The 14,909-nt window shown below is 42.4% G+C and overlaps 1 protein-coding gene across 1 annotated transcript in view; it reads left to right on the forward strand.

The window, feature by feature from the left end:
- The window catches only part of LOC126355566 (cholecystokinin receptor-like), a 520,285-nt gene that overhangs the window by 282,010 nt on the left and 223,366 nt on the right, over positions 1-14,909 (forward strand). Inside the window, exon 3 of the mRNA XM_050005928.1 lies at positions 4,102-4,302. Within this exon, the coding sequence (XP_049861885.1) occupies positions 4,102-4,302 (201 nt within the window). The remainder of the gene's footprint in view (positions 1-4,101; positions 4,303-14,909) is intronic.

Here is a 14,909-nt window from a genome sequence, read left to right on the forward strand (position 1 = left end):
AGAGATAACCGGAGGCAGCGACAAGGAGTAACCGGAAGCTCCGATGAGGAGACTGACTGTGGAAACGCAGCGAGTGTAGTTGGAAGTTTGCAAAGTGTCCAGAAATATTTGGTATAGAAATTATTATCTACGGAATTATATGTTGGGGGTGGTAAATTGTCCGCCTTAATCGTCTTTGTTTCTTTTTTTACCATGATGAAATATGCCTAATAATTCTCAATCAAGCCTTTCATGATCAGTGGGGCATACGAGTACCACCAATTTTTTAGGGTGGTTTGTGGAGTACATTGTGTAATAGTTCCGTCATTATACCATCATCTTTGTGGGAGTGAAGCTTTCTTACATTTATTACGTTTTTGCTAATTATACATTGTTCATGATAAATTACTTTGGAAAATTTCATATTGTTTTACCTTTCATCTTTCAGCAATTTATTTGTATTTCAAATTACAACTTTATATTACTAAGTCGTTTGTGTTCTAAGAACTAATTATTCGTCTGCTGAAAATGCATGTAAGGTTACTAAATTGCGGCATCATTTTATGCCAAGTAGTCTCTTCGGCATTTCAAAATAGAATAATTTTATTAAGTGGAAGTACAATACACCTGGTCATAGTTACAAAGTATCTTTTCACCTTGCTCTTGCTCCTTACTTTCTGATCAACTGCAGTTTCTGAAACCCTGAAAATGGAATCAAGGCAAGAGAGAGGCATTTTGTTTCGTTCAACGGTATCTCGAAACAGCCATAAAACCTCTTTTTCAGATTCAACCACAGGAGGTGCAGGAGCTTATATTTACTACGGATTCCTGTATTTATGCTCATCTGTGCTTCATTATGTACATGATATTCTGAAACTCCACAACTTATAACTTTTTTGAAATCAATACGGTTTGATTCAATATGAACAAACCGTTTCATTACTGACATTGTTTCGAAAGGGATCACTTCCACATCAATAATTGCCATTCTTTCTGTTGCTTATTGAGACAATTCTCCCTTCTCTTTAACAGCAATCTCACCTAGAGAATCCTGTGTTCCACGTAGCGACCTTCAATATTTTCCATTACATGAAGACGATTTCTTAGTTTCAGTATTCTGTTCAGAGAAAATGTTTCTGCGGGAAAGAGGCATTATTGCTCGTGTTTTCCAATCCATATGCAATCTAGCGAATCTGAATGTACCCATCAAAATATAAACTTCCGTCACTGACACTCCGTTCAACGATTTACATGTTTTAGAAATAAGTAGAACCAGTCGCCTTTTGTGGTGATTCAGTTTTCGATAGGCTGTGATCGGTTTTGAGTCGCCTAACGACTCAAAATTACATTACACACACTATCATAGATTGTTTGGAGCACTGTGGCGGTTATGTAGCAGTGACAAGACAGAGAAGACGAAACAAGTAAGCATTCAGTCTTATGACGTAAATAATTCGCAATACGTCGTGACATTCTGTGCTTACCCGTTTTTTGTTTTTTTTTTTTTTTTTTTTTTTTTTTTTTTTTTTTTTGTCATATCTACACAACTCCCACAATGCTCCTAATAAACAATAAAGGTACTATCTGGAGATGAGTCACTAAGCGATTAAACATCGGTCATGGCATTACAAAAATTTAACCATCGCAGAAAGCAGTTTGTTGTGGTTATTTCTGAAAACGCTTGTTCAACACAGTCGTTGTGTTCCACATACATAATTGACAGAACTTGTACAAATTTGTTTGCTTCGATAAAAAGTCCATGTTAACGTATTCTGAATTCTTTTGTGCGGTACTTTTCAGATAGTGAAGAGGTACATATGAGGGCAAGGCTAATTTTTCTAGTATATTTATATGTTGTCATTTCACACTATCGTGCCTGAAGAACAATAACCATGTTAGGTATATTTTGTGTACACTTGTGATTTTCATTTAAAATAAGCGTGATGTGCTTCTTATCATGTGTGTAATTCAAAAGTTATTAATTTTGTCTCCTAAGACTTCCTCAATATTTTTATGCCTCAGAGACCTTCTCAGTAAAAATATGAAATGAGTTAGTGATATTCCATGTACGGCTCTAGCTGGAAGAAAAGTATTTTCCAGTAAACAGCACAAAATTTCTAACCTGCATACGAAAGCAAGCGAAAGAATTATTACTGAACGTTGCCTTTGTAAAGTGATATTATCTGTCAGTTACTTTCATAATCTTAACTTTAGGATAACTACTTTTGATTGACACAATATAAATGTTAACCTCTTTCGTCTGATATCTCTGTTCCTTTCGTCGTAGAATAGTTTCCTACATTTATTTCACTGCGAATCCAGTGGGATTTACATTTTCTAAATATAATAATAATGCAACTACAAATTGAAGAGAAGGATTACAAATAATGGGTTACAAATATGAATTCAAAGCACTTTTCGACAGGAATAGTTAAGGATGTGTCGAAACACAGCGAACCTGTCCGTTGGCCTGTGGTTTCCCTTGAATGGGCTCCCGCAAATTGCATTCCTAACGAATTTTCGGTTTACGAGACGGAAGGATAGGCCCCTCGAGAGCACAAGAGGAGGCATGAGTTACTGAAAAACGACACTACTCATACTATCTGAGTCACAGAGTACCCTTCATTCTATACAACACTTGCACCCAACCAAACATTTATATATGTAATCTACTTACGGGAGCAGGAGAAGCAGGCAACAGCTCATTGGTAATGCCAGTTATAATTGTTTCTTTTGGAGACCTCCTGGAATAAAACTTGAGGTACAGAATACGCTGAGGTGGCAAGTCATGGGATGGCGACATGCACATATACCGATGGTTGTAGTATCGCGTACACAAGGTATAAAATGGCAGTGGAACCGTCGTTTGTTCTCAGATGATTTATGTGAAAAAGTTTGTACGTGATTGTGACCGCATGATGTCAGTTAACAAATATTGAAGGAATGGTAGTTGGAGTTAAACGCATGGGACACTCCATGAAAGACTTTATTAGGAAATTCAGTATTCCGAGATATGGTGTCAGGAGTGTGCTAAGGAAGCCAAACTTCAACCATTGCCCCTCACCAAGGACAACGCATTGGCCGACAGCCTTAACTTAGTGACAGGAACAGCGATATTTGCGTAGAGTTGTCATTGCTAAGAGACAAGCAACACTGCCAGAAATAAGCGTAGGATCTATGTGGGAAGTACGACGAATGTATCTGTCAGGACCGTGCGGTGAAATTTGTCATTATTGGGTTATGCCAGCTGGCGACCGACACAAGTGCCTTTATTAACAGTACAACATCGCCTGCAGGGTATCTCCTGGGCTCGTGACCATGTCGGTTGGACCCTACACGACTGGTCTGATCAGAAGAGTCCCGATTTTAGTTGGTAACAACCGCTGGTAGGGTCCTAGTGTGGCTCGGGCCCCAGCAAACCATGGACCACTGAAGTCTACAGGGCTCCGTGCAGGATGGTGGTCGCTCCATAATGATGTGGGCTGCCTTTACGTGGAACGTGGAGTGAGAATGAGTATGCTTGGCTACTTGGACACCTCTTGCAGTCATTCTTGGTTCTCATGTTGTGAAACAAGGACTGAATTTTTATGGATGACAATGCGCCATCTCTCTGGGCTACTGTAGTTCACGATTGGTCTGTAGAACATTGTGGACAACTCTAGCTAATCATTTTGCCACCTCGATTCCCGATATAAAACGAATCGGACATTAATGGGGCATAATCGAGAGGTCAGTTCATGCACAAACATGCTACTCCGGCAACAACTTTTGCGACAGCACGGCTCAGTATTTCTTAAAGGAACTTCAAACATTTGTTGAGTCCATGATACGTAGAGTTGCTGCACTATGCTGAGCTATAACTTGTCTGACACGATATTAGGAATAACCCCGTGAATTCTGGCACCTCAGCGTTACAATCGCTGTTAACGGCATGGGTGAAGTGTATTAGCCTGAAAGGAAACTTGAGTTCATGTATAAATGTAATTTATTGTAACTATAAAAACATTGTTTTCCCCTTGCCTTGGTTTCATTAATGTACTGATACTTGTTCACATGCTGCGCTGTGTGAGTTGTCGCCGGCGGGCCTCATGGCAAGTGCGTGTTCTGTCTGCCTCCAAGCAGCGGTGTCCGTGTCGGTTGGCGTGTGGACGCTGGTGGCCATATCGCTGGAGCGCTACTTCGCCATCTGCCGGCCGCTCAAGTCGCGGCGCTGGCAGACTCAGTTCCACGCCTACAAGATGATCGCCGTCGTATGGGTGGCCTCGCTCGGCTGGAGTTCCCCCGTGCTGCTCGCCTCGCGCCTCCAGCCAATGCGCGACAAGGGTGAGCCGCACTTACTGCATGCCATCTGCTGCACGCAACAGTGGTTCCTTAAATGCTGCGTATTCTGGATAAGTTGATAAAATAGATTAAGTGAAAGAACTGAACATACAACCAACCAGTTGCACATGCTGGCATTCAAGAATAGTATCAGTGCCAGGTATAATTCTGTATTACTTACAAGACTATTTCACTATATTATGCAAAGGGAAAAATAATGTGCAATATTATTTCTGTTTTACTTTTAAATGTGTTAGGTGAACAGGAAACAGCGTGCTGGGGTGGAAGAACTGAACCCATGTTAAGGATATACTAAAACATAAACTGAGGTGTCAAAAGTCACTGCTTAGCGATATACGAGGCCTGTCTAAAAAGTATCCGACCTTTGGTCAGAAAAAATATTTCGAATACCTGACGGGGTTGAGACCCTAATCCCCTTCAAAGTAGGCCCCTTGTGCTTGCACAGACTTAACCCACCGATCCTTCCACTGCCGGAAACACCTCTGGAAGTCTTCTTTTGGAATGGTTTTCAGCTCCGTCTTCGTGTTCCGCATTATCTCTCTTCTACTCTCAAACTTGTATCCTTTCAGTGGCCTCTTCAAGTTTGGAAACAACTAGAAGTCGCAAGGAGCCATGTCTGGATAGTAGGGAGGTTGACAAACGGCTGTAATTCCATGTTTGTCCAAGAAATTTTGGATCAAGTTGGATGAATGTGTAGGGGCGTTGTCGTGATGCAGTTATCAGTTTTCCTCCGTCCACATATCTGGTCTTTTGCTCCGATTTGCGTCACGGAGTCGCTGGAGAACATCTTGATAGTACTCCTTCGCCACTGTTTGGCCTTCCGGTGCGTATTCGAGATACACAATTCCACGGACATGAAGGAAAAAAGTCAGCATCACCTTGATTTTGCTTCGCACCTGTCGCACTTCCTTGGAGACTCGGGATGCTTCCATTGCGACGACTGTCCTTATGTTTATGGGTTGTACCCTTACACCCATGATCATCTCCAGTTATCCCGGTGTTCAGAAACTCAGGATCAGTATTGGTGGTGTCCAGGTCCTGTGCAACGTCAAAACGGAAGTTCTTTTGTTCAAGCGACAACAACTTGGGCACAAATTTCGCAACCATTCGGTGCATGTTCAAATGATCACACAGAATTGCATATGCAGAATCTTTACTCACTTCAACCTCTTCGGCAATCTCCCGCACGGACAAACGATGATTTTCCATCACCAAATTTTGCACCCTCTCAACAACAGCTGAATTTCGAGCAGTTTAGGGCCTGCCTTTTTTGAGTCGGTTGAACCACTCCTTAATTTGTGTTATACCCGTTGGATCTTCTCGAAACACCTGCTGAATCTTACGAATTGTTTCGCTTTGAGAATCACCAAGCTTTTGACAAAATTTGCTGAACACGTTCAGTCATCTTGAGAGAATCAGTAATCCGACAAACACGTTGTGTAGCACCTCACTCAGCGACTGACAGGTAGCGACTGACGCCCTGGAAGGCGGGGACAAAATTCACGCATGCGCATAAAGTTCTCTTCCTTTACTGTGTACAGTGAGGCCGCGCTTCGTCTCTATTTTGCGCGGAAAAATCAAAGGTTGGATACTTTTTAGACAGACCTCGTACATGTACACAGATGGTGGTAATTTCGGGGTATAAAAATGCAGTGCATTGGCGGAGCTGTCATTTGCACCCAGTGATCCATGTGAAACGGTTTCCCGTGTGATTATGGTCGCACGACAGAAATTAACATGCTTTGAACTCGGAATGCTAGTTGGGGCTAGCCGCATGGATCATTCCATTTGGTAAGTCATTAGGGAATTCATTATTCCGACATCCACATGCGGAAAGTACCAGATTCTTGGCGTTTCCTCTCACGACAGACAACACACTGGCCGACCGCCTTCCCCTAACGACCCGGAGCAGCGATGTTTTAGTAGATTTATCATCGCTAACAGACAAGCAACACTGCGTGAAATAACCGCAGAAATCAGAATGGGACGTACGACGAACGTATCTGTTTGGACAGGGTGATGAGATCTGGCGTTACTAGGCTATGGCAACAATCGACCGACACAAATGCCTTTTCGGACAGCACGACGTCTCGAGAGATCGTGGCGCTATCTATTGAACCCTATACGACTGGAAAACCGTGGTGTGTTCGAATGAGTCCTGATTTCAGTTGGTAAGAGCTGATAGTAAGGTTCAAATGTGGGGCACACCCCACGAAGCCAAACTCTCAAGTTGTCAACAAGGTACTATCCAAGCTGGTGGTAGCTCCGTAATGGTGAAGGCTTTGTTTACTTCTAATCAACTGGATCCTATGGGACAACTGAAACGATCATTGGCTGGTAATGGGTATGTTCGACTAATTGGAAACTATTTCCTACAATTCATGGTATTCATGTTCCCGAACGACAATCGAATTTTTATGAATATCACTGGGCCACAAATATTAGTTATTGAGTTGAAGAACATCTCAGAGTTCGAGTGAATGATCTGCCAACCAACTGAACATTTATGGGAAAATCAAGATGTCAGTTCATGTACAAAATCCAGAACGGGCAACACATCTGCAAATATGGACGGCTGTAGAGGCAGTACGGTTCAATATTTATGAAGGGGACTTACAACGACTCGCTGAGTCCATGGCACGTCGAGTTCACGCGCTACGCGAGGCAAACGGAGATCCGACACGATATTAGGAGATAATCGGTCAATTTTATCACCTCAAGACGCTTCGAGCAGCATACACTGGTAAGATGCACAGAACAGTTAAGTAAATTATTGTTTTACAGGCAAGCTCGGCAATCTGAATCGTAAACAGAGACTCGGAACAAATGTTTAGGTAGACTTTAATCAAAGCAAAATATCACTCGACTTGAAATCTAAAAATATTAGAAAATTTTCAATGTAATTGCACTGCGAAAATTCAGGTGCTTGGAAATATACATACATAAAAGACCCACAACTTTACTTAGGATTCAACAACACGTGGTAGTGCACAGCACATTTACAATACCAATCTTACAAGATTCAACTTGCCGCAGAACGCGATTCAGATGTCCTTCAACTATTTGCCGAATGATTAGAGGGAAGAAAATTTTCTCACAACTTTAACAACAATGCATGACATAGTGACTACGCAGGTCCTAGGCACTAGACAACGCGCGGAATAACTTCAGCAACATTACACACATAGTTTTCGCTTATCTAAACACAACAAACAGTAATTGTCACATCATACTTTCTATTCTGCTAGCCATAAGCTAGTGTGCTCCCAGTGTTCAAGGATTATGCTTAACCTTAATACAGCCACTAACAACACAACAGCGTAAAGGAGAATGTCAAAGTTTAGTTGAAGCCAATGCATGCAAAACGGAATAATTCAAACTGCAATGGATAGGTTAAAACTTTATCAGAACTTTAAACACAGGTTCATACTAGGGAAAAATTACTCTAAACCACGTACAAATGGTGGATTAAAAAAGAGAAAAATTTATCCTGAGTCACCTTTAAAGGTAATATTGCACGAAACCTTCCTTTCAAAGGGGAATTAAAAGTTTCACATTTTGAACAAATGCTCGCAATTGGAAAACTGTAAGGTTACACTGAGCAGCCTTTAAAAGGAAGATAAAACTTTTCAAACTGTAAACAAAGCTCACAATAGCAAGGTTACACTGAGCCACCCTCAGTGAACCAAAATCTTAGAGATCGTCTTCAGTTCAGGGGCAGGAATCCCAGAATTACAACTGCAAATTATTAATTAGCAAACAAGAAGTTCCGTAGAGATGACCCTCTGAAAGGAGTAAGAACGTAGACAGAGTCATGCCAACTCAAATAACTCAGTATACTGCGGGCACGGCAGCTTTAACAGTAACCACTAATGGCGAGAACAGAACAACAATTTCGGAACCAGTAACGTTCATTAAAAGCGATTCACCTATAAGAGTAGTAGCCAGACAGCAGCTCACACGGACTCAATAGTGCAAGCAGTTCCGTGAGATGTCACACAGTGCCCCGATGAGAGCCAGTTCAGCCATGCGACCCGCTGCCCCTGTATAGCGTTCCCACAGCAGCGGGCCGCTGCAAAGCCAGCAGTGCAGGCCGGGCGCGCTCCGTGCCCCGGCTCCCCGCCAAGCCCCAATGCTGCTTCACAAACGAGCTGGTACCGCCGGCAGCCAGCCGCTCCTTGTCCACGCTCTCCACACAGCTCCCCGATCGCTCCCACTTTACGCACCACCAAACCAAAGGGCCCACTGACAGACGTATACCTGCGATGTACAATCTCTGGTCAACGGTATGAGCCTTGCGAATACGGAACGCGCGTATCACAATGTGCGTCTTGATTATGCCGCCTTCAAAAGAAACCCTAAGTGTTGCATGCTAAATCACTCTGACAAAGTGTGCTGAGTGTCATTCATTAATTCTGGAATTATTGTTATGATTTGATCAATATTAAATACGCTGAAGTACTTGAATCGTCGCGATAGAAATCAAATGTCAATTTTTAGAGATGGAAATATTTCTTCTTTTCTGCTGTTTCAGTAAGCAATTTCGACACCTTTTCGACTAGAGTGAAAACAAAATCCCTATAAATCCACAATAGTTTTCTGTCTAAATTTTCATAGCCAAACGAAACTTTACAAGGCTGCACTGAAACGTGGAAAAGGAAAACAATACAAGATGCACGACCAGCATTAAGAAATGATGTAGTGAAGGCAGCAGAGGATCACATACGTAAAAAAGACGAGGCCTAATAGAATACCACGAGATACATAATTTAATTAACGAGATGAGCAAATATTACAATGTGTCACAAGAAGCAGGCGAAAGCGAATACATCCAACCACAACAAAAATTTTCCAAGTAATGTATAAGATATACGAGACAAGGGAAGTATCCCTCAGGCTTCGGGAAGAATGGCCTCACATAACTCTACTCGCTCACATACAAGCTTCGTGCCTCTTACCCGGAATCCTGCTACATGAATAGTAGAGCATGATAGGTCTTCGCTGGCGTCTCACCTCCCACAAATTCAACGCCTCTCTCTCTCTCTCTCTCTCTCTCTCTCTCTCTTTGTGTGTGTGTGTGTTTACCCAAAAGCAACGCTTCCAAATACATTTACATGACAAACTTAACTTCCTACACTACATGGAAAATAACTTGATATTTCAGTATTCTTCTGTAGTGGTCAATCCAAGGATTGGATTGCAACAGCTAGAATGGCAGCTTGTCTCGAATCTGTGCGTCTTTCAGCTTTTCTCTTCATTTCTTTATAGAAGTTATATCGCACATCTTTCGCTATTTGATCCATATACCTCAGGCGTGGTCTTCCTCTTGGTCTTTTTCCCTCGACTTATCCCTCTATGATTGTCTTCAGGAGTCATTTACGTCTTAATAGATGGCCTGTAAATTGCACTCTCCTTTTAACAATGAAACTCCAGAAGCTTCCCTTCTCATCTGCTCTTTCCAGAACCACTTTGTTTGTGACCTTGTCGATACATTTTATTTTGAGCATGCGTCTATAGCACCACATTTCAAAACAATTTAGGTTCTGGTTTTCACCTGTCCCTAGAGTCCATGTTTCACACCCATAGCATGCCACACACCACACACATGATTTCAAAAATCTTTTCCTGATTCAAGGCTGATGCTCTTAGATGTTAAGATGTTTTTCTTCTTGTTAAAAGCAGCCTTGGCTTGAGCAATTCTACTTCTCACTTCTGCCTTGCTCCTTCCATCCCTGGTAATATAACTGCCCAGATAAGTAAATTTATCAACTTGTTCAAGCACTTCATTGCCTACATGAACTTGGACTTTCTCTTGATCTTTTTTGTCGCATGCCATTACTTTTGTTTTTGCTTTATTAATTCTCGTATTATATTCTTCCTCCTTAACTACACTCCTGGAAATTGAAATAAGAACACCGTGAATTCATTGTCCCAGGAAGGGGAAACTTTATTGACACATTCCTGGGGTCAGATACATCACATGATCACACTGACAGAACCACAGGCACATAGACACAGGCAACAGAGCATGCACAATGTCGGCACTAGTACAGTGTATATCCACCTTTCGCAGCAATGCAGGCAGCTGTTCTCCCATGGAGACGATCGTAGAGATGCTGGATATAGTCCTGTGGAACGGTTTGCCATGCCATTTCCACCTGGCGCCTCAGTTGGACCAGCGTTCGTGCTGGACGTGCAGACCGCGTGAGACGACGCTTCATCCAGTCCCAAACATGCTCAATGGGGACAGATCCGGAGATCTTGCTGGACAGGGTAGTTGACTTACACCTTCTAGAGCACGTTGGGTGGCACGGGATACATGCGGACGTGCATTGTCCTGTTGGAACAGCAAGTTCCCTTGCCAGTCTAGGAATGGTAGAACGATGGGTTCAATGACGGTTGGGATGTACCGTGCACTATTCAGTGTCCCCTCGACGATCACCAGAGGTGTACGGCCAGTGAAGGAGATCACTCCCCACACCATGATGCCGGATGTTGGCCCTATGTGCCTCGGTCGTATGCAGTCCTGATTGTGGCGCTCACCTGCACGGCGCCAAACACGCATACGACCATCATTGGCACCAAGGCAGAAGTGACTCTCATCGCTGAAGACGACACGTCTCCATTTGTCCCTCCATTCACGCCTGTCGCGACACCACTGGAGGCGGGCTGCACGATGTTGGGGCGTGAGCGGAAGACGGCCTAACGGTGTGCGGGACCGTAGCCCAGCTTCATGGAGACGGTTGCGAATGGTCCTCGCCGATACCCCAGGAGCAACAGTGTCCCTAATTTGCTGGGAAGTGGCGGTGCGGTCCCCTACGGCACTGCGTAGGATCCTACGGTCTTGGCGTGCATCCGTGCGTCGCTGCGGTCCGGTCCTAGGTCGACGGGTACGTGCACCTTCCGCCGACCACTGGCGACAACATCGATGTACTGTGGAGACCTCACGCCCCACGTGTTGAGCAATTCGGCGGTACGTCCACCCGGCCTCCCGCATGCCTACTATACGCGCTCGATCAAAGTCCGTCAACTGCACATACGGTTCACGTCCACGCTGTCGCGGCATGCTACCAGTGTTAAAGACTGCGATGGAGCTCCGTATGCCACAGAAAACTGGCTGACACTGACGGCGGCGGTGCACAAATGCTGCACAGCTAGCGCCATTCGACGGCCAACACCGCGGTTCCTGGTGTGTCCGCTGTGCTGTGCGTGTGGTCATTGCTTGTACAGGTTTCTTTTCCTACTACTTCTTTTGCTGCGTCGCAAATACCAGCTTTTATTTTTTCCCAGCTGCTTTGGATGCCATTGCAGCCCCCTGTATTTGTTTTCTTGTCTGTTTCTAGTTGATAGTGCTTCAATGAATTTTCATTTTTCTGGTTTGTCAAATCCCATGTACATGTAAATCTTTTTTTAATGTTCTTGAATTTTAGTTCAGTTGTCATCATAACGAGTATGTGGTCACTTTCCATATCACAGCCTGGATATGATCTGCTGTCCTTAACTTGTTTTTTAAATCTTTGCTTCACTAATATGACTTCAATTTGATATCTGTTAATGTCACCAGGAATTTTCCCAGTATATCTTCTTCTTGGATGATGATTAAAGAAGGTATTTGTAATGCAAAGTTTATTTCTTTGGCCAAATTATACAAGTTTATCTCCTCTTTCATTTCTTAATCCTAATTCAAAATTCCTTGCCACACTGTCTTCTTTACCTTCCCCAACCACGACATTCATATCTCCCATGATGATAAGGTTTACAGCTCCTTTAATTCTGCCAATTACTTCTTCAAGGTGGTCATACATCATGACTATTTCATCATCCTCGTTGGCATGTATGCTTGGGTTATGATTGTGTCTCTTGGTTTAGTTTCCAATGTGACATAAATTATCCTCTCACTATGTAGAACAAATCCTTTTACTCTTAACCCCATCTCTTTATTAAGGATAATTTCAGTACAGTCAGAGAAAAAAGATTGAGTTCATTTCCAAAGAAGAGCCTTATTGTGCCTGTCAATACAGGAAAATTAAACGCATCATACGAATACGATCCATGAAATTCGGTAGACGACTGTCTTTGTAGAGAAAACATCTTAAGAACATTATATATTTACAGCTGCACCTTTTCATTTCATTTGTCTGCAACACAGGACAGACTGCAGTTATTGTTAGTCAGCAGCAGATCACTCTGGCTTTTTGGATGTACAGCGTGACGATTATTGAACTATGTGAAAAAAACTAAAATTAGTTACAAACTACGGCATGCACACACTTTGTTCAACATGCAAACCTCACTACACATATTCGAATTTAGGTTGTGATATATTAGACATTCCTGCCGTCATTGGCTATGATGTGGCGCAGACGAATAGCGAAATTCAGCATCACCCGTTGAAGTGTCGGAACATCGTTGCTGTCGATGACCTCCTGAAGGGCTGTTTTCAGCTCAGCTATGGTTTTGTTGTTATTGGTGTACACCTTGTCTTCAATATAGCCCCACAAAAAGGAGTCACATGTGCTCAGATCCGGAGAATATGGTGGCTAATCGAGGACCAAGGAGTGTCCTCTGGGTACCCAAGACCAAACATGCGGTCCCCAAAGTGATCCTCCGGGACATCACTCTCCCGCTTCGAAGCCTTTGAGCTCCGTCTTGCATGTACTAAATCTTGTCAAAAGTGACCCTGATAGCGACAAGGGGGATGAAATCATCTTCCAAAACCTTCCCATAACGTTCGGTTGTCACCGTGCCATCAAGGAATATCTCACTGATTACTTGCACATCATACAGTCACACAATGAGAGTAAAAACGCTTGTCGATCGTGAAATGCGGATTCTCAGCCGATCAAATGCTCCAAATTTTGCTTATTTACGAACCCATCCGTGACATTTTCGCGTGTAAATGGCCGACAAGGTGCGTGCGCATGCGCATACCAACTTCCATCATGTCCCGCAGCTAAACGTGTGGTTTGAACGTTCTAACGCAAAACGTTGACATGTTATGACGTTTTTATTTCATATAGTTCAGTAAGTGCCACCCTGTAATTGGCTGTATCGATTTGTTGATAATATGTCAGCTTTAACAAAGCACCGTTCACAATGTGCTCGTAGTACTAGGATACATACGTCTTGCAACTGAAACGAACCTTGACAGTTTCTTTTCGGGTCTGCTCAACCACTTTATGATGTCATCTTCAGCACAGTGGCAAACAAAAATATACAGATTTACTTACTTACTCTGCTGCGTGGAATTTGTTCTTCGTACAGTCCCACAAACGATCTGCCATTATCGGCAATGATGACACTGCGCAAGAAGGCACTATGTTAACAATTAAAACAGAGGTAAAGGTAATACATCACCAGAAGTTATGTTTTATGGTAAGATATATTATGCGAACTCGTCGCTATGCACGTCTATCCGAGCCTAGACTTGGTTATCAGAAACCAGCGTGACCCAGGCTCAACGTTTCTTTCCCTGTAGCCTGAGTTTTGCGGTATTCTAAGTTGTGACACCGACAGACGTAGAATCAGGTCAAGTTACCTAACTGTTACTGCAGATTCTTGAGACTTAATGTATTCTGAATACCACAATAATCTATAACATTTTCAGAGGCGTAACTCACAAATAATTATCTTAATAATTGTTGCTGACAAAAAATAATTAAATTATAAAACATTTAAACGAAAGAATTACGTTCCTTGTCAATCATTCCACGTAACTAACTGAAATTTTATTAACATTGCTTAAGGGGGCACAGTCACGAGGGAACTCCCATAAGCAATCAATGCTAAAACGAGCAAATGTCAAGTACACTTTCTCAAGTAGCTAATGGAGACAAAGACGTGAAACCTTTACAGTGTACAGCTGAAACCTCAGTCTCTAATCACATAAAAAATGGTTAATGTATTTTATGTATTTCATGAGTAATCATTTTTTTTGTTCTATAAGACAAAAAATTAAATCTTTTCTAAACACCTTGGAGCTTGTAAATCTGTTCTTTTTATCACTACTGATCTATTTTTCATCTAATTAATCATCGTTGTATTAACATGAGATACTGTAAGTCTGATGTCTGTAGCAGTCATCGTTTTTGAGAAAATTGTACCAGAAGGTTAAAAAATGTAGTTTTGAGAAAAACGGTATTAAAGTTTTACATGCAAGAAAGTAATGTACAATGTCACACAGACACAGTTTTAAAACATTCCAGGGCTACACTGTGGCTCAGCTTCTTGATCTTCATCTTCTTTTCTTTGATCTTCTGGCTATCCCGGCCTCCTTGGTAGCATTTCTTGAAGAAATATCAGCATAACGGATACGATCCATGTCAATCTTTTTCAGTCCCCTTTCAGAATTGATACCATCCTTTGTTCCCAAGAGTCTTAATACATCAGTCTTCTTTGACACACCAGCATTAAAGCACATCCAAGTCGTCATGAACACAAAATTTTAGTGTTTCTTTTCTAATGAAAACAGTGGAGACACATTTTCAAGAGCTCTTGTTGGCTAAGGTCTCTGAAAATGGGTTTTACAGCTAGCAGAATTTTTTCTGGAATTGAATGTTTGTGTTTATAGCTGGAAGATGTAGCTGGGT

The sequence above is a fragment of the Schistocerca gregaria genome, chromosome 3, assembly GCF_023897955.1.
Source record: "Schistocerca gregaria isolate iqSchGreg1 chromosome 3, iqSchGreg1.2, whole genome shotgun sequence".
In the NCBI taxonomy this organism is placed as follows: domain Eukaryota; kingdom Metazoa; phylum Arthropoda; class Insecta; order Orthoptera; family Acrididae; genus Schistocerca; species Schistocerca gregaria.